This window comes from Vombatus ursinus, unplaced genomic scaffold (assembly GCF_900497805.2).
Source record: "Vombatus ursinus unplaced genomic scaffold, bare-nosed wombat genome assembly UNPS02014830.1, whole genome shotgun sequence".
Lineage (NCBI taxonomy): Eukaryota > Metazoa > Chordata > Mammalia > Diprotodontia > Vombatidae > Vombatus > Vombatus ursinus.
In genome coordinates, this window is record NW_020954608.1 from 3,966,630 (window position 1) to 3,991,571 (window position 24,942).

General features: G+C 37.0%; 1 protein-coding gene across 1 annotated transcript in view; it reads left to right on the forward strand.

Annotated features, from left to right (window-relative positions):
* DOCK4 (dedicator of cytokinesis 4) overlaps positions 1-24,942 on the forward strand; it is a 525,552-nt gene that overhangs the window by 384,958 nt on the left and 115,652 nt on the right. The window contains exons 22-24 of the mRNA XM_027838880.1: positions 3,955-4,082; positions 7,701-7,835; positions 19,331-19,429. Coding sequence (XP_027694681.1) covers positions 3,955-4,082; positions 7,701-7,835; positions 19,331-19,429 — 362 coding nt within the window. The remainder of the gene's footprint in view (positions 1-3,954; positions 4,083-7,700; positions 7,836-19,330; positions 19,430-24,942) is intronic.

Here is a 24,942-nt window from a genome sequence, read left to right on the forward strand (position 1 = left end):
CACACTTAGCATACTGTAGTCAGTATTGCTTCCTTGACTGAGGGTAAGCAGAATGGGCAAATAAGAGATTGAATGGTGATGCATTGAACCTTCTAAACTGAATAGCAAACTTTTTTCATGTTTTAGCCTTTAATTTGCACCAATCTGTGTTTGAAAAGATTCTTGCTTAAGTTGCATTTTCCCTGCTTGGTCAGTTTGGGATTTTTTTTTTTATTATTTTAAAGGCAAGTATTAGCATTTTAACCAGTCAGCTAATTTGCCCTTCAGAAAGACTGGGAAATGAAGACAGAATAACTAATGACCCAGGCTTCTGATCATGGTAATACCTATGCACATTAATTCAGTCATTTGCATTGGTTGACCCTATACCTGGTGATTGAAAGACAAGAGCCAGTGTGATAGAATGGATGCAGTAATGGAATTAGAGTCAGGATAACCTGGGTTCAAATTCGACTTCTTATTTTCAGTAGCTACATTACTTAACCTTTTTGAGCTTCACTTACCTAATCTATAAAATGAAGATAATAATACTTTCAGTAACTACTAGAACCCCTCTTCAATTATCCCCCAAATTTCATTCATAGGATAGGTTCGCCCCTCCCCCTACCCCCCAACAAAAACAACTACCATGTTCTAGATCCTCTTTGAGTGTGTACTCCCAAAACTATCGTTACTGAAACCACACCAATGTATACCAGAGGATTCAATTAGCTCAAGGCAAAAGTATTTACTAAAATGGTAGAATAAGGAGCATAATATCTCTCCTGTAAACCCAGGGTCCATTCTTTCATAAATGCATCCACCATTGAGGGGAGTGTGTACCCATTGGTTTCAACAGTGGAAAAGCACACGTGTAGGAAATGCGTAGGCAGCAGCTAGGCAGTTAAGTGGATAAAATACTGGGGCTGGAGTTAGGGAAACCTGAGTTCAAACCTGGCCTCGGACACTTACTAGCTGTATGACCCTGGGCAAGTCACTTAACCTTTTTTTTGCCGTAATCCGCTGGAGAAGGAAATGGCAAACTAGTTGAGCATCTTTGCCAAGAAAACTCCATGAACAGTATGGTTCACAGGGTTGTGAAGTGTTGGACATGACTGAACAACAAGAGAATGTGTGTGGCCCAGAGATGTGTTTATAAGGGTTTCCAAGCCCTTAATATCTCCTAGTGCTGTTTTTGCATTACTCCTTGCTAGGTGCAATTGATCTGCCATACTAGACCCTTAGTTCCATTGCTTGTCCATAATCTCTACCATCTCCAGCTGCAGGCTAGCTGAAATCCTGGTCCAGGGTACCGCTATGTACTTCAGGAAAGAAATAGAACCTGTAACCTGGAATCAGCAGATACTTAGTTAAAGACCCCATTGTTTCTAGCTTTGGACTCAGCTGAAATCTTGGCCTTTGGTACTGCTATGTAATTCTGCCGTGGGGTATCGCTTTTCAGAAAAGAAATAGAACTTATACTGTAGGGATCCATAGGAGTCTCTGTTCTGTTGTTATTGTTGTTGCAGTTGTATCCAACTCCTTGTGACCTCCTTTGGGATTTTCTTGTTGAAGGTATTGGAGTGGTTTGACATTTCCTTCTCCAGCTCATTTTACGGATGAGGAAATTGAAGCAAATGGGGTTAAGTGACTTGCCCCACACAGCTAAGAAGTATCTGAAGACTGAGGTGAACTCAGGGAGATGAGTCTTTCTGACTCCAGCATTCTATTCACCCTGCCACCTAGCTGCTTTGTCTCTATTATAGGGTGTGTCATCCTGTCCTAAGCAGGATCCCAGTTCCATGCCAGATTCTTGACTCCTCACTTACTGAACTCTACCCTGCAGCTGCGGCCCCTTCCCTCAATTTGTGCTTCTGCTACAAAATGCCGTTACCTAAGGAATTTAGGGGATATAACTCCCCTCCCCATCCTGCTATACTTTCCAAGAGGCACATGGGAAGAAATAAAGAGTGAATTGCTTTTCGAAGGCTACCAGAGGTATGGCTTATCCCTCAGCTTACCAGTTGCTGGAGTGCCATTTGTCATTTGCCTTTATCCAATAGTTAGTTGGCTACTGTTGACTGAGGAGGTTTTAAATTCTGATCTGCAACTATGGCCCACATGCTGTTATGTTATATAGTTCTTTAGGAAACTGTTCTTTAAGAAACTCTTCCATACTCTGTTATTAAATTGCTTAGATAACTCCTGAATATTGTATTCTCTGATTCTGTAGAAAACTTATAAAGACCTTTTTTTTTTATAAAAGAAAGACAGTATTCAAAGTTTAAAACCACTATGTAAATGTTATTACTATTAGTAGTAAGCAAGCAAGCATTTGTTAAGTTCTTTCTATGCACCAGGCACTGTGGTAGGCACTAAGAGCATAAAAACGATTCCCTGCCCTTAAGGGGTCTAGCAACAAATTTGTAGGCAGTGTAATCATATGCTTTGACTATTTTTCACAAATAGATTTTTCTTTGCCTTTCTAACTCATGTTCTGCAATGGCTGTGTTTTTAGAATGTAAATTACATTTTCATAAATCATATTTGTTGTATAGTGGAAAGAGTAATAATGGGTTAAGGACTAGTCTATCAACCTCTGTGACCATGGGTAAATGATTTTACCTCTGTGCTTCATTGTTTACATTTATAAAATGAATATAATAATATTAAACTACCTAGTGCTCAGTGTTGCTGTGGGGAAAGTCTTTTGTAAGCCCTAAAGTGCTATATAAATGTGTGCTATTCTGATTATCAGCTTCATTATTATTAATACCCAGTAACAATTTCAGAGATGATTTTCATACTTTCTGATTAAATTGCCGTTGTCAGTAACTCCAGACACTTTGAGCTTCTAGCTTCTCTTTCAAATAATTTTTGGTTTCTAGACAAATATTTAAATTGTGGAAGTTCACCATTTAAAAGACCCCTGCAATCAGTCACTTCATCAAACTCTGGGTTATTCTGTAATATTAATTAATAATCACCTTCTAATTCATTTGCTCTCTAAGTCTGAGTTCTCCTTAGGTTTTCTTTTCTTTTCTTTCTTTTTGGTGAGGCAATCGGAGTTAAGTGACTTGCCTAGGGTCACACAGCTAGTAAGTGCCAAGTGTCTGAGGCTGAATTTGAATTCAGGTCCTCCTGACTCCAAGGCCAGAGCTCTATCCACTGCGCCACCTAGCTGCCCCCTTAGGTTTTCTTAAAGTAAAATATACCACAATTCTGAATGTTACTCTCTGGGTTCTGTTGAGTTGGGATCCTAAGGAAAATTTCCAAATATTGCATTGGGGCTTGGTTTCCACACAGAATTAAACTGGATTGGTGGGATAACAGTGCATTTTTACTGTAGAGGCTTACATTTTTGTTTTGTTTTGTTTTAGCCTTTTAAGTAAAGAGACAGGAGTACTAGTTAGAAACGGTAGGATATAACATGTTAATGAGGTCAGGGTCAAGTGTGTAGGCCAAATGAAATTTTTATAAACTAAATGACTTGTAAAAACTAGATATAAGACTCCCAGTAGGTTTTATCAGTCTATGTGATGTTGCTCAAATGAAAGCATTTAAAGATATAGCAAGTAAAAGAAATGAAGCCAGAGCTTTCTGTGGGTGAATATTCTTGCTAACAAATGCCATAGGTTTATCTATATTCTGCCTGAGGGGACTGTGTTGGTGGAGAGAACCACTACTGATCTCCAAACTAAGAGACCTTAGAGAGCACAAGACACTATGTGGGAAACCAGATGCATTCATTCATACATTTGCAAATGATTAAAAAGTACTTAACTAAATCCTAAAATATTTTTATGCATTTATGCTGAAGTATTCAGAGGTGCCTATTTGACTGGCTAATTTTTAAAGAAAATACATATATGGTTTTAAAAATACAAACTATATATTTTAATATTGTTTAAGAAGGCAATATGTTCCAGTGAGACCTCTGAAAGAAGTGACACTAATTACTTTTTTCCTTTTCAGATTCTCGATACATACTTCTGCCTGTTGTTCTGCATCACCTCCATATGCATTTACAAGAGCAAAAGGACCTCATCATGTGTGCTCGCATTCTTAGCAACATATTCTGTCTCATCAAGAAAAATAGCTCAGTGAGTAAACAGTCATGGGATGTAAACATCCATAAGTGTCTTCTACTAATCAAATAACATTAAGACTTGAAGGTAAAAGAATGCCACTACTAAGATGTAAGCCTCTATGGCACTTGTTTTGATTTCCACTTGAGTTTACCTTTTCTTCTTTTCATACTGAAATAATTTTTGTAAGATAGTGGGACTGATTTTCACCCAGAAAAACTGTGTTACTCTGTGCAATTTAGATCTCTCAACTTTAGATTTTAAGAGAAGATTGTAATGGAAATTGAGAAAAATTGGACATCATGAGGAATCTCACAAGTGTCCTTAATCTTGATATGAAAAATATTCTTTGGCAAGGACAAATTCCTTCTTACAAAGCAGACTTTATTGTTTAGGGGGTGGTCTGATAGAGTGGAAAAGCACTGGAATTGGAGGCCAAAGAACCCAAATTCTAGCCCCATGTGTGCCATTTAACCTCTGAGTCCAAAGGTCCTCATTGCTAAAATGGAGATGCTAATATCCATCCTGCTTACATTGCAGGGTATCATGTGAGAAGGGATCTGGGCACAGATGGCAAATTGTGAAGCACTACTGAAATGCAAAATGTGATTCAGTAGAAAAAATACTGAATCTGGGTTAGAGGACCTGGGTTCAAATTCCATGTCTGATCTTTACTATCTGTCTAAACTCAGGCAAGTCAGCTAAAAGTCTTGGACGTCAAGTCCCTTATTTTTGTGATGAGGGTATTCAACTAGATGACCTCCAAGTTCCCTTTTAGCTGTAAGTTACAGTCTCATAACCATTATTGTTATTGTTCAAATTTATGAAAATCTTCATGACAGGTGTTGGATGTTTCTCAGTAACTGAATCCTAGAAGGCCTACCCTTTTGGAGTAAATCCCCCTGGAGCCTGGAAATATCATATCACTGGGGTTCTTAAATTGGGAGCCACAGATCCCCAGGTGGTCCATGATTAGATTTTAGGGGGTTCATACACTTGGATGAGGAAAAATACATTTTTATTTTCATTAACCTTTGGTTTCTTTCATAGTCCTATGCAATTTATTTTGTGCGTTGAAAAACATTATTCTATGAAGGGGTCCACAGGCTTTACCAGACTGCTAAAGGAATCCATGACACAAAAAAGGTTAAGAACCCTTCTCTTAGAAGTACACCTGTAGCACCCACCCATGATTCCTAAGTTGGAAAGAATTTGGCTATCATCTCTTACCTGCTTCCCTGAAATCCCAAATTTCAATATCTTTGGCATCTTGGGAGTGCAGTGGATAGAATGCTGGACCTGGAGAAAAAACTGGAGTTCAAACCCAGCCTCAGACACTTACTAGCAGTGAAATCCTGGGCAAGTCAATTATCCTCTGTCAGCCTGAGTTTCCTCAACATAAAATGGATGTAACAATAGCACCTACTTCCTAGAGTTGTTGTGAGGATCAAAGGAGATAATATTTGTACTTTGCAGCGCTTAAGGCATACTTACATACCGTCACCTACTTCATTGTCTTCTTTGTTGTTAGTCTGAGTAAAACTCTAGCGAATACCTAAAAAAAACTTCCTTATAATGGTGAAATACTGAAATGCTCTTGGTACTTGCTGGGAGGGAATTCTAGGTGTTAGGTCACAAGTTACAGTTTTCCTATTTCTATGCATAGGTAGCTTTCTTGCCCAGTTTTGTAACTCTGGCACAAGTACTAAGTCATGGTGCACATTGGCAGTGATTATTTGTAAAATAACTTTGCCATGAGCCAGATACACTATTGGACAATGATTCTTCCTATTCATTTTTGTTTCTTTCTCCCTATTATTCTATGCCTATTACCTCCTCTCAATTTTCCTTACTCCTTTTCTAGTAACACAGTGACTTGATAGTGAATGAAATTGAGTTATATGATTTTGACTCCTACTCTCCTGGGAATAGAGCTATTGCTGAGGAAAAGACCAAAACTGCTTTCCTGGAGGAATGCTGTCTGGGTATTCACCAAGAGAGGAAACTGCCCAGGAAAAGATGACCGACTTTACCTCAGTTATGTTACACAGCCCCCAGACCTCATTAGGGACTTTGAAAGGGAAAATGGGAGTGAGTGGAGAAATGAGGAGGAGGATGGAGTGGCATTGTGAGTGAAAGTATGTGTTCTTCATTCCTTTTGAATGTAAGGAGAAGAACGCCACACTTTGCCTTGTTGGGTTGGTTTTTCCTCAAACTCTTATTACTAACAATGAGAAAATAAACAGGGTTTACTGTAAGCATCAGTGAAGTAATTTTAAATTTTAAGTTGTCTCTTTTGGCTTGGGAGTGACAGAGAGTTTCTAGTTAAGGACAGAGTAGGATTCTGACTCAAACTCTGAAAATGGGGGCTGGGAGTAGCCCAGAAGATAGCTGTAATTTTTCCAGGGGATGTGTAATATACTCATAATATATATTAAGAAGCAACTTAACTTATTAAATAGAGGAGCTGGCAGTTAGGAAGACTTACTTTCAAGTCTTGTCTCTAAAAATGGCTATGTGACCTTGAGCAGGTCATTCTGGCTTTCACTCACCCAGCCAACTCATTGCAGATAGGACGCCACACATGGAATCAGAAAGAACCTAGGTTCAAATCTTGCTTCAGGTGCCTATGGTTATATGACGCTAGGCAATTCATTTTGGTGCCTCAGTTCCCTCATCTGAACAGGGGGAGGTAGTTGGACTCACAAACCTCTAATTCCATTCCAGCTCTAAATCTATAATCCTATAAACCAAGGTGAAATTGTTGATCTGTATTGATTGGTAGAGGAAGTTTCCATAATCGGGGCTCTTCAAATGGATGGAATAACAAGCCTAGACTCTGACCTCCCATCCCACCCCCATCCACATCCACATCCATACACATATATAAACATAATATAAGAAAATGTATTATATATTTCTGGCCAACAGTCCTTCAATATTTATGTTCTTTAAGGCAGAATTGCAAACAAAATTTCTTCTAATGGTTAACTACTTGTCCTCAGAATGTTTCCCTATGTAACTGTTTTGAGTGCTAATTACCAGCAGTGTGGAATCAATGTGAAACAGTGGGCACAATGTATCTGCCCAATTCTGGTGATTTCAGACATTGTGTTAGACCTGGCTCAGCTACATTATCTTTCACAGCACTGGCACTTTTGGCCTGGCAGAAAGGTTCCAGGCTTCATACAGAGGATACAGTTGCCTATGTATCTCAATTGTTATGTATGGGGATTTTATTGATAATTTTAAAGAGCTAGTTAACTATTATTTCCCATTTCCTAAAACAGATTTTTAGGAGAGAAATATATATATATGTATGTATATGGTAAAAAAGTGAAGATTATTAATGGCACAATTTTAGTTGGCTTGCCCCTGCCTAGCTAACTGTGTAGCCTTGGGAAAATTACCTAACCTTTCTGGCTCTCTGCAGTCTCAACATCCATAAAACAAAGGAATTAAGCTAGATAATTTCCAAGGTTCTTTGCAGCTCTAAAATTTTATAATGCTCATTCTAAATTTGGAAAATCTGTTTTCCCATTATTGTTTAGAAAGGGAAATAGAAATCTATTGTTATATTCATCACAAATACAATATATACATGTGTATATGTTTACATTTTTTTCTCTTTAGGAAAAATCTGTTCTGGAAGAAATAGATGTGATTGTGACCAGCTTGCTGGACATCCTTCTGAGAACCATATTAGAAATCACTAGTCGCCCTCAGCCATCCGGCTCTGCAATGAGGCTTCAATTTCAAGATGTGACGGTAAGATCATAAAAAACCAGCAACATTGGGAAGGGAACAGTTTGTATTTGTTGGTGCTTTGGTTATTTTAAGGGTAGGTCAAAACTGGGTAATATAGGGAGAGATATCATGAGTGAGTTGTTTTCCTTTGTAATGAGTATTATCATCTGGTAGAGCATTTCCATGAGTTTTCAATAGGTTTAGCAAACCTGGAATGGATTTGCTAAAAGTTCAATAATTCTTTAATATTTTAAAATCCAAATTTGATTTTTAATTATTTTGCTTTCATTAAATTTACTTGTCTTATAAGCCCACCACGAGATTGAAATATTTTTTTAAAGTCACAAAAAATTAAAAAAAAAATTACAGAGAAGTGGAAAAAGCACTGGATTGGGAATTCTGCCTTAGAGAGTTTTGCCACTCTAATTAGCTATGCTACTATGTATGACAAAGTCCACTAGCTTCTCTGATTCTGTTTCCACATCTAAAAATAAGGAGTTGGACTCTATGTTCTTTGGGGAACCTTTCAGCCTAAACATTCTCTGAAGCTAGAAAATACACATATAACATTTTGTTGGACTTGTGATCTCCTCATGCAGGTACTCTCTTCAGTGATACAGATTGCAACCCATGTAGGTCTTTTCCCCATGTGTTCCTCTTGTCCATGTCCTGTTCTGAATCTCCCACAGAGAGTGTACTGGACAGGTCTGCCTCTAAATCTCTACATTGCATAGAAATCTGTGGCACACATGGCCAACTCAAAAATATAATTGAGAAATTGATATTAATATATTTTTATATTTAAAACACCTTCATTTGTCAAAAAATTTGGTCTGATCAACTTTGATAGACTTGGATCTTCACAGGAATACGATGATCTAAGACAATTCCAAAAGACTCATGATGGAGAATGCTATCTGCATCTAGAGAAAGAACTGTGGAGTCTGAATGCAGATCAAAGCTTACTATTTTTACTTTTTTGATGTTTTTTTCTTGTAGTTTTTTCCTTTTGTTCTTATTCTTCTTTCACAACATGACTAATATGGAAATATGTTTAATATGATTGTTTATGTATAGTGTGTATCAGATTGCTTGCCATCTTAGGGAGGAGGGAGGGAAAAATTTGGAACTCAAAATCTTATAAAAGTGAATGTTAAAAACAAAAAAATAAATAAAAAATGAAGGATGAAAAAAGAATTTGGTCTTGCTTAAAACTACTGCTATGGGGCAGCTAGGTGGCGCAGTGGATAGAGCAAAGGTCCTGGATTCAGGAGGACCTGAGTTCAAATCCAGCCTCAGACACATAACACTTATTAGCTGAGTGACCCTGGGTAAGTCACTTAACCCCATTGCCTAAGCAAAACAAAACCAAAACCAAAACCAAAAAAAAAAAAAAAAAAACCCAAAAAAACTACTGCTACAATAGTGAAAAAAATTTATTTGCATACACTGATAAACATACCATTTTTCAAATGTTATTTGTAAATATGTCTGCTCTTAATAGCATGCCAAGCACATCTTCTTAGAATTTATGTTAACTAGAAATAAATCATTTAACTTCTCTGAGCCTCAGTTTCCTTATCTGTGAAAATCAGGGTTCAGATAAGATAATGTCTAAGCTTCCTTCCAATTCTATTTCCTAGGATCCTATGAAATATACTTCCTTTGGTACTATGTGAAAATAACATTATTTTCCTACTAGAATATGAAATTTTGCTTTGCCTTTAAATCACATTGGGTTTCAGAAGGTTACTCAAGAAACGAACTATTGTTAACACTTCAGATCACCTACCTACTCTCTCAGAGCTTAGCTTTACCTGCGTGGGCAGAGTGATATAACTAAGCAGTATTAAACCTAGCTTTCCCACCTTTGTCATAGCAGGGAAAAGAAGAAAAGATCTTTCTTTTGGATTTGAAATGGAAAATACCATTGTGTACAAAGAAACAAAAAACAAAACCAACTTAGAAAGAAAGTTAATTTCCCTTTAATATCATCTGGTGCCATTAGGAATCATCATGACTTTTTATAATGAGAGTATATCAGCTTCCTAGCAATAGGCATCACTCTTAATCCTGAAAATCAAACAGAACACAAGACAAGGTTTTTTTAAATCTTTTTTTTTAATTTTAGACTTGAATTAAAAAATACTTTATGTGCACAGCAGAACATAAGACAGGATTCAAAATATATAGCAATAAATTTCCATTTCAAGAAAGCCTATATATTAAGTCCTATGTGTTGTGTCAAGAGCTGTCCATCTTTTCTTTGCTTCCTTGTAGGTTTTCTTTTATTCTCTGCTGTATAATTTTTACTTTGTTCTTTTTTAAGACAAGATTTTGTTAACCTCATAAAATTTTTGCACATGTCTGAAATAGCCAAAAACCTTTGAGTAGAAAAGAAGAAACCCATATATGTCAGCTTAATCCTAAGTCATTAAAAAAAATCAATCCACATTTAAATCATACAGCTTTGGAGGAAGGTAGTAGAAAGAATGCTGAACCATGGAGTCTGAGGATCTGGGTTCAAATCCCTGTACTTCGTTTTGCTAGCTGATTGTGAGCAAGTCACGTAATCTCTTTCAATTTTCCTGCCTATAAAATAGGATTGCACTACTGCCCACACAGTGGGGTCATTCTAAGAAATGTGCTTTGTACACTTGTTGAATGCAATTCTACCAACTACGGCCAAAATCTTAAATGTGACAAAAATGAGCTTTAAGCTGTAACAATGTAATAGCTAGTGCAAATTAAATGCCTTATAAAATGTGATGTGTCTAAAAAGAAAGGGTGTGAGTGAGGAGAGATTTTAAAAAAAGAAAGGAGACGACAGTGATGGAGTGCTAAGCTAAGGATCCTTCCTAGCTGGGCTATGTAACATACTTAACTAGAAAACACACTGAGCTATCTTTCTGAAGGGAAAGCTCACTCAGGATGTAAAGAATGATTTTTGCTAGGGAGTATAGATCTGTACCTTTTTTTTTTTTGAACGCATCCTTGATTGTATATCTCCTTAGACTTTTATCCATATTAATTAGTTTACAGTGAGAAAGATACCCTCTTCATTCAAAATAACTTCTCTTAGGCATGGAACATGTCAATTTCATTTTTTTTTCTGTAGAGAATAAGATTTGTTAATAATAAAAAATCCACTGCAATAAAAGTCCTATACTACATTTTATAACTTTACTGTATTTTTACAAAACTTATATACATGTACGTGTGAACACACACACACACACACACACACACACACACACACACACCTTCCTCTCATAGCCCAGAACCATCTCAGTATGGTACCCTGAATACTGTGACCAAGTTGAAGGAACTCTTTCAAATGTTGCTTGTAAACATGTCCACTATTGTATGCTTGATATCTGTTCAAACCAGAGATCTGAAGCCACATTCTCTTTTTCCAAACCAGGGAACACCTCAACTGAAAACAAAGGTCCTCAATTATACAGACTATCACAGTAAATGAGAAGGAAAAGTATTCTCATATATAGAAGACTACTTTCTCACACATTTCAGTGCTATTGACTGGAGAGGGAATACTTGTAGTCTAAGAATCTCATGATCTTATGATTGAGTCCCAGCTGGAAAACCTTGCTACTTTCCTGTAGAGCTACTGTTGCCAATTGCTTGGAGCAGCTTTCTCTTCTGAGCTTATCTATGTTCTCCAGATAGGCTGTTACAATCTAATACCTTTCAACTTAATTGTAGCTACTGCTTGACTTCTTTTCTCTAAGAAAGCTGACCTATTACCTCAGAACTATTTGAGTTCTTTTGTGAATCAGATCCACAGCCACTCCCAGCCAGCAGAGCAATAGCCTGGCAAACCAAGTCATTCTATTTGGACCACTTTATTTCTACCTCAGTAGGAACTCCCTTAAGCCTACTTGATATTTGGGTTGGGGTGAGTAAATTCCTTTAAATTCCCATTATCCCCCAGGCCACTAATAGCAGATCCATTCAAATTACCCCAGAACTTTACTTAGCTACACTGGAGGGACAATGTGTAATTAGTGTCTTTTGACCTATACTTCTTCAAATACACACAAATTACTTTCTACTCTAAACTAGAATAATAATCATATTTAAACCATACTTCAAGATTTATAAATAATTTGCTTCACAATTGCATTGTGAGGTAAAGTATTATTGGTACCTTATGGGCATGCTCTGTGAGAAGGAAGTATGACAAAATATGACACTACTGATATGGAGTGTACTCATTTGTGTTGTTCAGCCAAATTACAAGATAGGAAAGATGAATTGAAGAAAAATAAAGTGTTTTCCTTCCTATAATCAGCCACACTACAGATCCTGAGGAAAATGAGGCTTGCAAGCATTAAACAATTTGCCTATGAGGGTCAGAACTATGATTCCAACTTGGGGACTCTGAATCTTTTCATTATGTTGCATTGCTTTTCTCACTTCTGTTATGAATCAAATTATGTTCTAAAAGGATTTAGTGATATATAGTTACATCTTTTAGCAAATGACATGGAAAAATATATAATGTGGGAGTTATACTCAATGACCAGTATGACAACAAGCTTTTACTATATACCTAATTCTAGGTAATAGTAGCCTTATTTTTAAGTTTTAAAGAATTGTACTTTTCATTATTCTACCAACTATTCTTTAAACTTTAAAATGATCCCTCCAGCTGGATTAAGTGCCACTGTAATTTGCTCCTTTCAGTATTCTAATTGTACGTGGATACAGATTTTATAAAGAAGCACAAATGGCTATTTGCTTCACACCCTCAAATAATTGGACTCTACAGTTTCTTAGAATTTACAAATGCTTTTTTTCTTTGCACATAATTCTCTCAGAAGGTCTTTTCAAATACAGTTGACTCATCTCAGCATAGGTCATTTCTAGGACAGATGCTTTGTGCTCATTTGCCTAAAGATTTCTTGCAACGTGGGCTTATGGCTTCCAAAAGTATATCACATAAGGAAGTTTTTAAAAAAAATTATTGTACATATACAGAGACAGACAGACAAACAAATAGATGTAGTATGAAAGTCAGTATTGCATGGTAGATAGCAGCCTGAACTAGGAGTCAGAAAGACCTGAGGTCAAGTCCTGTATCTGACACATAAAAGCAGTGCTACTGTAGGCAAGTAAGTTAACCCCATAGTACCCACAGAAAGGTTTCTGAGACTCTTAAGTTACAGACCAGGTACCAGTCTGAATTGGTGGAGGTAGTTTACACACTGGGAGTTCCTTGCACAGATGAAATCACAGATTTGGACTGCCCCCTTCCCAAAACCACCCCCAGCATCTCTATATCACACACACACACACACACACACACACACACACACACACACACATGCACATGTTACAAAATCTTTTAGTATTGAATCTATAAAAACAGAAGATGCATTGATAATTGCATTTGGGTTTTTAAAAAATTATTTTAACTACTTTGTGTATTAAAGAACATCTATACTAAAAATTAAGTGATTCTGTGCCAGGGAATATTATCTTGTTTTATAAATATATATATATATATATACACACATATATATGTATGTGTGTATATATATATGTATGTGTGTATATATGTATGTATGTATGTATGCATGCACATATGTATTACCAGTTATGTGGGCCTTGAATTGCTTTATATTCATATTTTTCTATAATCTGGTGAAACTAAGAAATCTAGTAGTACAGATAAATTTTTCAGCTCTCCTTTATTAAATGAAGATTGAAAAGAAGGATGATAACTTTTTTTAAAATAAAAATTATCATTAGAATTGGATTAGGATAGAAGGAATCAGGAAAAGTTTGGTCACGGTCTCATGAGATTTGGAGCTGGAAGGGACTTTAGAGATCATCTAGTTCAATGTCTCCTTAACCCTTCCCCCACCCCCTTCCTACCTCCTCCATTCTACAGGTGAGGAAATCAGTTCCAGAGAAGTTGAGTAATTTTTCTAAGATCATTCAAAGTTCATGACTCTCAGTTCATGACTCTCAGGGATTTTGATGATGGGGAATCAGATGCAGATGGAGATTTTTTTTCCTATTATACTAGAGACCCTAAAGATATTGATATACCTGAAGATTCACATGTTCTCAGTTCCCAAAATCCCTTTTGGTAAATTCTTTAATAAGCTTAACAAATCGGGGGATTTGCAGTCATAAAAAATTATATTTAATAGAATTAAATGATGTTCAAGCTGATTTTAAATCAGCTCTTCTGAGCTCAAGCTTGGATATGCCTAAATAGACACCAAGTGCTGTCTAGCTTGAGAAATAGAATCCATAATATTTCTGATCATGAGCCTGTTTGCTTATCTGAAAATCTAGTCCATCATGATGAGTTTAACATCCTGATGGTGTCAGAATTGAACCAATCATTTGACTTCAGTTCCAGTACTCTTCCCATTAGTCCTCATTATACAATCTTGAAGGTTTTTGAGCACCTAAATAAAATTAATAAATAGCAGTACTGGTGGTGAGATTGGCATAATTACATTAGAATTAATTTATCAATGTGAGTATACTATCTTTCTTCCAGTTACCTAGACTCAAAGTGGCAGGTTGTCAAGTATTATTCTACCTCTACAGTCTTTTTCCATCCTCTCCCCTTTTATCTATTTTCATTGCCTTCATGACCTCACCCCTGGACTTTTGTAGTAGCTTCCTGGCCTCCTACCACAACTTGCTGGAGCATAGCTCTAATCATAGCACCCTTTCATATATACCACCCTCAAAAACCTTCAGTAATCCCTCTTTGCTTACAGAATAGAGCCCAAACTCCTCATTCTGGCATTCAGTGTTTTCCACAATATGGCCCTACTTTTCTAGACTTACCTCCTAATATCCCCCAACAAATAATAGCCCAAGCTCTGGCCAAATTTTGATCTACTTTTCAAAGTGGTCCCTAAACATAATTAATGTTTTCCCTCTAACCCTCTTTTGATCATACAATTTCTTATTCCAGGAATGCATCCCCTCCTTCTCCAGCTATTGAAATGTTATCCAAGCTTTAAAAACTGGTTCAGTTATTTCCTCTCTAATAAAGCAGTATTGTTTACCTTGCCCCCGTGAACCAGATATGATCTATTCCCTCATCTAAGTGCCTTTAATACATTATACTTCCTTTTTCCCTTTATCATTTTCTGCTTTTTTTGTAGCTATCTTAACTCCTCTACTAATTCTTAAAGACAGACTTTGAATTAGTTGTTGTTATAATTGATGTCACTTGATTAATTTTTCTTGTACTTTTAAGGCAAATTAATCACGATGTCCATAATTTTTAAAAATAAGGGCATAAAAATGAGTAAAGAAAGCTGTAGACCTATAGACCTATTTGTTTGTAAAATTACTGTAATCTGTGTTTCCCAGTGCATTTCAGATTTAAAAATATTTGTGTTTTCAGTGCAACCTCCTTGATCAACTAATCATTTATCCTCCTCTAATTAGAACAATAAACATTTAAAACAATGCAAGCACCACAGAAAAAACCATCAGTGTAAACTGATTCTAGATTTACAGAATTGCAGCTTAATTGGAATCTTTTCCTTCATCTGTACTTATGCAGAACATAAGTGTGAATTTTGAAAAAAGACAGAATGAGCACCCTAAAAAGTGTGAAAAGTTTGAATGAGAAAGTTAAGGTGGTCCATTGTTTTTTGTCATAGCTACTTCAGTGATCCTTGGAAGATGACTTTCTTCTAGCTGACTGATAATCACCTATTGCCCTAAATTATTATATTCAATAAACTTTGTCATTTTAATATGGAAAACCTTTAAAAGAGAACATTAGTAGTTGGCATATATTTGAAATCAATAAAATGATATGTCTTTTACCATGTCCTAGAGTTCATCAAACTGAGTGCTTTACTGAGCTTTGTTGGGCAAATAATTTCATGAAAAAAAAGTCCCATCTTTAGTTCCCCAGTCCTAGAACTTAGGAGAGAGCCTGGGCTGGTCAACATTGACATGACTTTGTGACATTTAAAAAGTTTGAGTTATATAATTTTGAGGTAATTAATTATTTTATTAATAATGGTAGAATATTACCAATATTACCAATAAAATGGGTTAGTGACATTCTCTAATACTAAAGACCAGTCATGGTGGTAGACTAATAGTTTACATGCTCTTGGAAGAGTAGGTGTTCCTGAGGGTGGCAATCAACTCTGTTTGGTTAAAAATTAATGAGACAGAATGAATATTACAATGAGAGGTGAACTTATTCTAATGAGGAGCCAGGGGAATATAACTTTGATCATGTCATTTACCTCTAAATCATTCCCAGCCTTGGGAGGAAATCTAGGAAATAAAATCTATATCCCCACCCAAGCTTGAACAGATTATAGGCCATAGTTTCATCTTAGATAAAATTCCTTGTAAGTTTGGATGGGATAGCAGTACCTCATTTGAGGAGAATGTTAAACCTACCTGTCATCATCAGTCCTATCCTTCAGAGGCTGAGCCTTAAAATGAGGACTTTAGAAAAAGGGGGAGAACTCTGGATCTCCCCAAATCATTGGTTATTACTACTCATTATCTCAGTTGTACATAGGAAGAGCTGATCACTAAAGTAACTAAATCTTAAGCCATCTAAAAATGTATATGCCACAGCTAAGATCTTGAATTATACTTAGAAAAAATAGGTTAAAAAATAGAATACAAAACACTGTTAAAAAATAAATTCTCCATTCCACTTAGAAGCCAAGCTATTTTGTTTAATAACAGCTGAATCTTCTAGATGGTCTTCAGGGAACAGCCCTGCTTAGCTCATGTCTTACTAGTCTTACCTAGAGATTACTATGGCAAGGTCCAGTTTTTGAAAGGAGGGGTCATCCTTTCCAAAAGACATATTTAGAAAAAGGCAGTTTTGAGTCATAGCTGTTAAATAACATTCCTGAATCAGCTATGAATATCTAGCATTTGTATAGTACTTTAAGGCTTACAAAATACCTGTATTATCTCATTGTATCCTTACAACAACCCTGTGAAATAGATGCTATTATCCTCATTTTATAGATGAGGAAACTGGATCTACAGAGGTTAGGTGAATTGCCCAGGATCACACAGCTAGTGACTGAGGTAGGATTTCAACTCAGAATTTCCTGACTCCAAGTGTATCAGTCTATGCCACTGAGCTACCATTGTGAATGTAGAGTCTGAGGACTTCAAGGACAGTCAGTCATTTTTTCAGGCATTTCTGGCTTTTCATGACCCCATTTGGGGTTTTCTTGGCAAAGATACTTGGAGTGCTGCGATTACCTTCTCCAGTTCATTTTACAGATGAGGAAACTGAGGCAAATAAGGTTAAGTGACTTGCCCAGGGTCACCCAGCTAGTAAGTGTTTGAGGCCAGATTTGAACTCAGGAAGATAAGTCTTCCTTACTCCAGGCCTGGCACTCTATCCACTGCTCCACCTAGCTGCCCCATTCCTCTTGAAATTAGCAGCAAATATATTAGAAATGTTTTCATTTGCTTACTTACATAGCCATCATTTTACACAGAGTCAGTTCAGGTCAATTTTCACTTGTCAAGTTCTTACATCAGCCATGATTTTGCTAAAGCAACAGCATGTTGAGTAACACCATACTTAAGGCACTGAAGCTTCATATACTTTACAAATTGAGTGCCCTCAAAAATATATGAAAGAGGAGCAGGAGAACAGACCCCTTTCAGAGCAATCATCTGAGACCAGAGGCTTTTCTCTGTAGCTTCTTAAGGTCCCCCCACCCTTAGAATAGGTCCACCCTATGTTACATATACTTACCTCAATGGCTGACTGAGAACATGCCTCAAAGAGCGGCTCTAAAGGGTCATCACATCAGTAAAAGCAGGAACAGAGCCATTGGCCCCAGTGTAGTCCATTTTTTTCTGAGCATGACAAATGTTCTAATACCCCCTTGTACTTCTAAAAGGACTGCTGATTTACACATGGTAATATGTTCTCTTGCACGGGCTCTGTCTCTCTTTGGGAATATGTTAGATCAATAAAACAGTCCTTTAACAATGAATGTATTATTATCTCACTTCCTTATGCTTGTTATGGTATTGTGCCACAGAATGCAAGGCCGTAGAGGGTAGATAATGAGTGGAAAGAGAGAGAGCTAATTTGAGCTTTTGATACCATCATTCAAGATGAGCCTACTTAGAAAGGATGGATCTATTATTTTTTGAGAAAAGAGATACGATAAGTTATTTGGAATTCACCTACCCAGCAACCTCAACTGTCCAAACACAATGAGAACCGAGAGTTCAATTGAAACATTTTAAAGCATCTACTAGATGCAAGACAACATGTGAGGTGTTAGAGATAAAAAGATAAAAGGGAAACAATGTCTGACCACAAAGAACTTCATTGTACTGGCATGGAAGGAATATGAAATAATAAAAAAGACTTCTGAGAACTTGGAAAAACAAGAAGAGCCATATACTTTGATTCATTTTTGTTTTGTTTTGTTTTGAATTCATAGGAAAGCCCTTCAGGACCTCATCAAGACCAGGGCTTCTTAAATTTTTTTTCCATTCACGACCCTTCAGTGCTTCTTAAACTGTGGGTCGCAACCCCTTATTGACTTATTTTGGGCTCAGTTATGAACTTGATTTTCTGGCTAATAAGCTCATAGCAAATCAGAGAGGAAAACATGGTGCAGCTAGAGATGGGCTGAGATGTGCTGAGAATATCAGGAAATGACAGTCAGCTGTGTTAAAGCAAAAGAGGACATAGGCCACCTATAAAAAGCTCATGCAAGAATTCAAAAAGCATAGGAGTTTGGGGACATTTCACATAGGGACAAAACGTCCAATACTTTCTGGCTGTCTAGCCCCTGAGGCCATCATTGTGCTATAGCACAGTGTAACCACTGCCATTACAAGATGTTACACAGGTACCCACATAATGTAAACTGACCAAAAAGAAAGGCCTCCCATGTGTTGAGTTGATTCTCTGTTAAAGTATCTATGGGAAGACATACACAAGAGGCAAGTGGGAAAAGAAGTTGTGGATGAGTGGTGATCTCTTCCTAGGGAAGGATACCCACATCATTATGATCCCAGGTTTACAAAGGAAACCAATTTAAATACAGTTATCAAATATTTTAAAAGGTTCATAGACCCCTACTTAGTTAAGAAAATTTCAATTTAAATTAACTAGGCTCATGCCTACAATATCACTTCAGATTGTATTACATGACAGAGTACTTTGTGCTTTCAAGTTTTCCAAGGTACATTTAAACAGAATATAGACTATTTCAAAACTATAATAATTTATAGAGTGCCCTATTTTACAAAAACTTTACAAATGTCATCTCATTTTATCCTTGCAATAGCCCTGAGAGGCAGATCTGATTCTTATCCCCATTTTACATCTGGGAAAACTGAGGCTCAGTGAGGCTTAGTGATTTGCCCATGGTCATACAGTTGGGAAATATCTTCAGCCAGATTTGAATTCAGATTTTCTCAACTTCTGGTTCTCCTGCATGGAGAGCTTTGCTATAATATATGATTTCTTTTTTAATTAGGGGGAGTTTGTTGCCTGCCTCCTGTCCCTGTTACGACAGATGACAGACAGACATTATCAACAACTTCTTGATGGCTTCGGCACAAAGGAAGAACTAAGGGTAAGTGACTCTTTTGACTTTTCTTTTCTCTCCTCAATATCTCTCTTTGTTTGTTCTCTCTTTTCCCCTTATCATAATTAAAGGAATATTGTTTATACTTGCTGAGGTTAAAAATCTGAGTTGTTTCTCAGCAGATAGGGATAGGAGTATTTAATCAGTAGTGTAAACTTTTTAATTTATGTTGGCTCTTGGGGATTCTGGGAGTGGAATGAAACTCACTCTTGTTTCTGTGAAGTGGCCTTGGTAACACTTGTCCTTGCTAGAAAATGTCAGAAAGGACAAGCTAAAGAAAAGGTCTTCTTTCTTTCAAACAAGGAACTGTGGACCACAGTATTATTGACAAGTTCCAGAGCCTACTCTCAAGGGTAATTTGGGTTGTATTTCATATTCTTTGCCACCTAAGGTCTAATCAATATGATGTGTTGGTCTGACAGTTTGACATTAAACATGACAAATTTCAAGTTGATTTTAAAAAACCTGTCTTTGTATGTGACTTGGACAATATTTTGGTTTTTCTCCTAATGTCCACTAAAACTTGTAGGCCCACTGATTCTCTTTAGTGACCAGAGCTGTTGGTAATTTTCTGCCCTTCTTTACATTCGTTTCACTGTTCTGTTAGCTGTCCTTACTTGTCTAGATAAGTCAGTATGGCCGACTGACAGATATTCTGCTTGTTGACGGATTAAGTACTCTGGTCTACCTTGGCAGTGGAGACACTTGCCAAATATTACAGAAGAAAAGAGCTGTAGATCTCATCTGGTAGGGAAGGAGGAGGCAGAAACCCAAACATGGCATTTTATCTGTTCAGAACAAGCGTAGCCCCTTACTTTAAAAAATGCATTTTGAATATGTGCTGAGAAAGGGCACTAGAACTGTATCACAAATTTATCTCTCATTTCTAATACTATGGATTAACAGACATTTGGGGTAACTACAGAAGAATCTTTTAGGGATATCTGTGCTGTTTGGGAGCTCTTGATAAATGAAGCACAAAGTAGATGAGGATAATGCCAGATGCAGAGAGACTGCTAAAGGATGCAAAAAGCAAGACTTGTGTGTGCATGTGTATTTCCCCTGAGCTTAGAGTCAAGAGTTGAACATGTGAATTTCAAATGTGCCTTTGTAAACATGGAAATCTGAATTTCTCAGATGAAGATGACTTGTGCAGGGGCATTCATTGAATTCCTCATCTGCAACATTATTTGTGCTAACAAAGTTGTAAGCTCCAGGAAGATGTCGACAGTAGAGGCATTTATGAAGCCCCTATTACATACCAAGAATTCTGCTAAGTACTCAGGATACAAAGAAGGGCAAAAACAGTCCCCTCCCTCAAGGAACTTACAGTCTAATGGGAGAGACAACATGCAAACCACTATGTGCAAACAAGATTATAGGCAAGGTACACTGCAGCTAATCTCAGAAGGAAGGCAGAAGCATTAAGGCGGACAGGAAAAGCTTCTTGCAGATGAAGGGATTTGAACTGAAACTTGAAAGAAGCCACAAAGCGTAGATGAGGAGAGAGAATTCCAGGTGTAAGTTACAGCCAGTGAAAATACTCAGAGATGAGGAAGAGATTTTATCTTATCTAAGCTTTATACCTCTTTCAGTGCCTAGAAGAATGTGCTATATATAGACAGTAGGAACTTCATGTATATTTGATGAATTGAATTGCTCTTGTTAAGCATTACATTTTAATGGAAGAAAGATATGTCTATGTATTTTTATCAATCAACAAGCAATTTGATTGTTTTAATAATAATAGCTAGCATTTATATTAGCACTTTAAAGTTATAGATATGTGTGTATGTATGTATGTATGTATGTAAAAATCTCATTTTATCCTGACAACAGCCATTTAAAGTAGATGCTGTCCTTATCCCCATCCTGCTGATAAGGATACTGAGGCTGAGAAAGGATGATTGGCATCTTAGATCTTTCTGACTTCAAGCCTACCCTTCTGTCCACTGTACTATCATCTTACTGCCTGATTATGATGTTCTAAGCAGTGGGCATATGAAGACAGAAATGAACAGTCCCTATTCTCAAGAAACATGTTCTAACATGGAAAGCAACATGTACATATATGGGTATATATTAGACATGCAAAGTAGATACACAGTAACCGTAGCTGAGAAGGCACTAACAGTCATGGTAGGGTAGGAGAGATAGATAAAGGAAGGCCCCTGATAGCAGTGATGTTTGAGCTGATTCTTGAAGGGACAACAAGGTTCAGAGGGCTGGAGGGAGAGCCTTTCAGACATGTGCCAGTGAAAAGGCATAGACATGGGAAATAGAGCACTAGAATAGCAGTTTGGACAATATGGTGGTATCATAGAGTGCATGACAGGGAGAGGGAGGGAGGAGAGGAGAGGTGGGGGAGAAATGTATAAGAAGACTGGTAAGGTAGGAGGCAACTAGATTGGGAAGAGCTTTAAATGCCAGAGAAATTTGTATTTGATTCTAAAAATAAGAGTGAATCAAGGGCATTTTAGTAGGGAGGTGACACTATCAGACCTGTGTGTGCTTTAGGGAAAATCACTTTTATGGCTCTTTGGAGGATAGAATGGAATGTGAAGAGACTTGAGACAGGGAGACCAAATAGGAGACCGTGGCAATAGTCACAGCAAAAGTTGATATAGGGCTGAGCCAGGATGGCGGCTGCTGTGAAGTGTATCAAGAGAAGGTGAGGTATCTGAGAAATATTGCAGAGATAGAAATAAAAAGATTTGGCAACAATACGTGAGATGACTGTAAGAACTTGAGGATGACACCGACATTGCAAACCTGAGTGACTGAAAGGATGGTGATGCCTTTGATAGGAATATGAAAGTTCAGAAGAAGGGTCACTTTTTGAGGAAATAAAATGAACTCTATTTTGAACGTGGTGAGTATGAAATAGCTATGAAGCATCCAGTTGGAATATCCAATAGGCAATTGTTTTTTCAGACTAGGGTTTAGGAGAGAGCCTGGGCTATATAAATGTGTGTGTGTGTGTGTGTGTGTGTGTGTATATGTATATGTATGTATATATATGTATATATATATGTCTGTGTGTGTGTGTGTGTGTGTGTGTATACAGCGAGAGAGAGAGATCAGGAAGTCATCTAGATGGAAATGTTAATTAAGTTATGGGAACTGATGAGGTCACCAAGTGGAAGAGTGTATAGAGAAAAGAGAAGATCGCCCAATGGAACTTTGTGGGTGTATTCACAGTTAGTAATATGAATGAGGACCCAGAAAAGAAAACTGTGAAGGAACATTCAGAAAGATAGGAGGAGAACCAAGAGAGCATTTTGATGAAAACCCAGAGAGGAAAGTATGGTTAGAAAGAGAAGATAGGCAGTAGTGTCACAACTTACAGAGAAGTCAAGAAGGATAAGAATTGGGAAAAGGTCATTAGATTTGGCATTTAAGAGATCACTGGTAACTCTGAAAAGAGCAGTTTCAGTTGAGTGATGAGATCAGAAGCCAGATTGTCAAAGGTTTAAAGGTACAATATAAAACTCTTTTACATATTTCTACAGATTAGGAATGATGTTGAAAATAGCATGTTGAAAGAAATGACCAAGTAGACTAGTATATTGCTTTTGAATGTTTTAACATACCCACTAACAAGAATAATGTATGTTATAAGCTCTGAATAAAGGTATGTACTTTTCTCATTCCAGGCAACTAACAGAACTTTCTCCCAAAACCTATTATGATAATTTCCTCCTCAGTGATAATTTACACATCCATCTAGGAGAAATCTATGAAAGTGGTATACATGCCTTAACCACTTGAATCACTCCTGTGTGTAGGTTTGCTGCAGAGAATAAAAAAAAAATCTTTTAAATACTCAGCAACCTTGATTGTTATAGCCATTTTCACTATGAATAATGGAAATATTTACCAAGTATTTCTGAGAAATGAACATTCAAAAACAGTCAATAGTAGTTGTGGGAACTCAGTGCATTGACAGTAATAAAACTGAAAGTTCTTATTAAGTTATGGGAAAATGTAAATTAGGGATTTTGCAAGTTAAATACAAATTTTATAGCAAAAGTTATTTCTGCTACATGTGTATGGGAAAAAAGCCTAGGAGTTTTAGTGGATTTTAATATCATTATGAATCAGTAATATATGTCATGGCTGCCAAAAAATACTAATGTAATCTTTTAGTCTCCATTAAGAGAACCATAGTGTAGGCAGCTAGGTGGCGCAGTGGATAGAGCACTGGCCCTGGAGTCAGGAGCACCTGAGTTCAATCCAGCCTCGACACATAATACTTCCTAGCTGTGTGACTCTGGGCAAGTCACTTAACCTTAACTGTCACTCTCTTAAAAAAAAAAAAGAGAGAGAGAGAGAGAAACATAGAGTCCTGAATGATAGAGGTTATGATTTCTGTCTGTATGGAGTTTGGTATTCGGTGCTATGTATCATATTTCATGAAGAATTTGATAGTTTAGAAGATACCTAGAATGGGGTAACCAAAATGGTGCAAAAGTCTGTAGACCATATCATAAGATCAGTTAAAGAAACTGGGAGTATTTAATTAGGAAAATTGAGTATTTGGGATGGGAGGAGAATGGGAAGCAAGTATTTGAAAAGTTAGAATATGGATACCATGTGGTTATCATATATTCTACTTGGGCCCAAAGGGCAGAAAGAGGAGCATTGGGTAGAAATAGCAGAGGTATGGGTCAAAGTTCAATGTAAGGAAAAATTTCTTAAAGTTTAGAGCTATCCAAAAGTAGAATGGGCTCCTTTAGGTCGTGGTGGGTTCCCCATCACTGGAAGTATTCCAATTAAAGTGGGGTGACCAGTTGTTGATAATGTGGAGAGGATTCCTGCTGAGGTAAAAGTTGGGGCTAGATGTCCTGTCACATCCCTTCCAACTGTGAGATTCTGGGATTTTGTAATATTTATTTCTCTCATGTGGTTATTATTAACAAGTAATGCAGAGACAGGATAACAAAGATGTCAGCTCTCAAGCAAAAAGGACACTAAGGAATCTAAGGAAATATTGTCCAACCTCCAAACTTATTGTGTCCTAAAAGTTTCAAAAATTCAATAAGAATTTAGTGAGCTTATACTATGTGTCAGATTCTGTGACACATGCTGGGAATAGAAAGACACAAATGAAGTAGTCCCTGCCCTCAAGAAACTACTTGTATGTAACTTTTCTACTTAGGATCCAAAATACGTTTTTCTATAGAAAGAATGGTGATGACATTTCCAAACCAATCCATGAAAATCCATTTAACCTTTGAGGTAGTTAAAATACTTTAAGAATTCAGTAGTGTGGAGGAAGAGCATTCCAAGCGTGTTCCAGGGTAAAAGCCACAGGCATGGGAAATGGAACATTGGGAATCTCAAATAGGATGGTATGTCTGCTTCATGAGTGTATTAGAGAGAGAGTGGTCTCTTGAAGTAAAGTTTAAAGAACTGAACTTTTGAATTGGGGGCAGCTGGGTGGCACAGTGGATAGAGTGCCAGATCTGAAGTCAGAAAGACTCAGCTTTGTAAGTTCA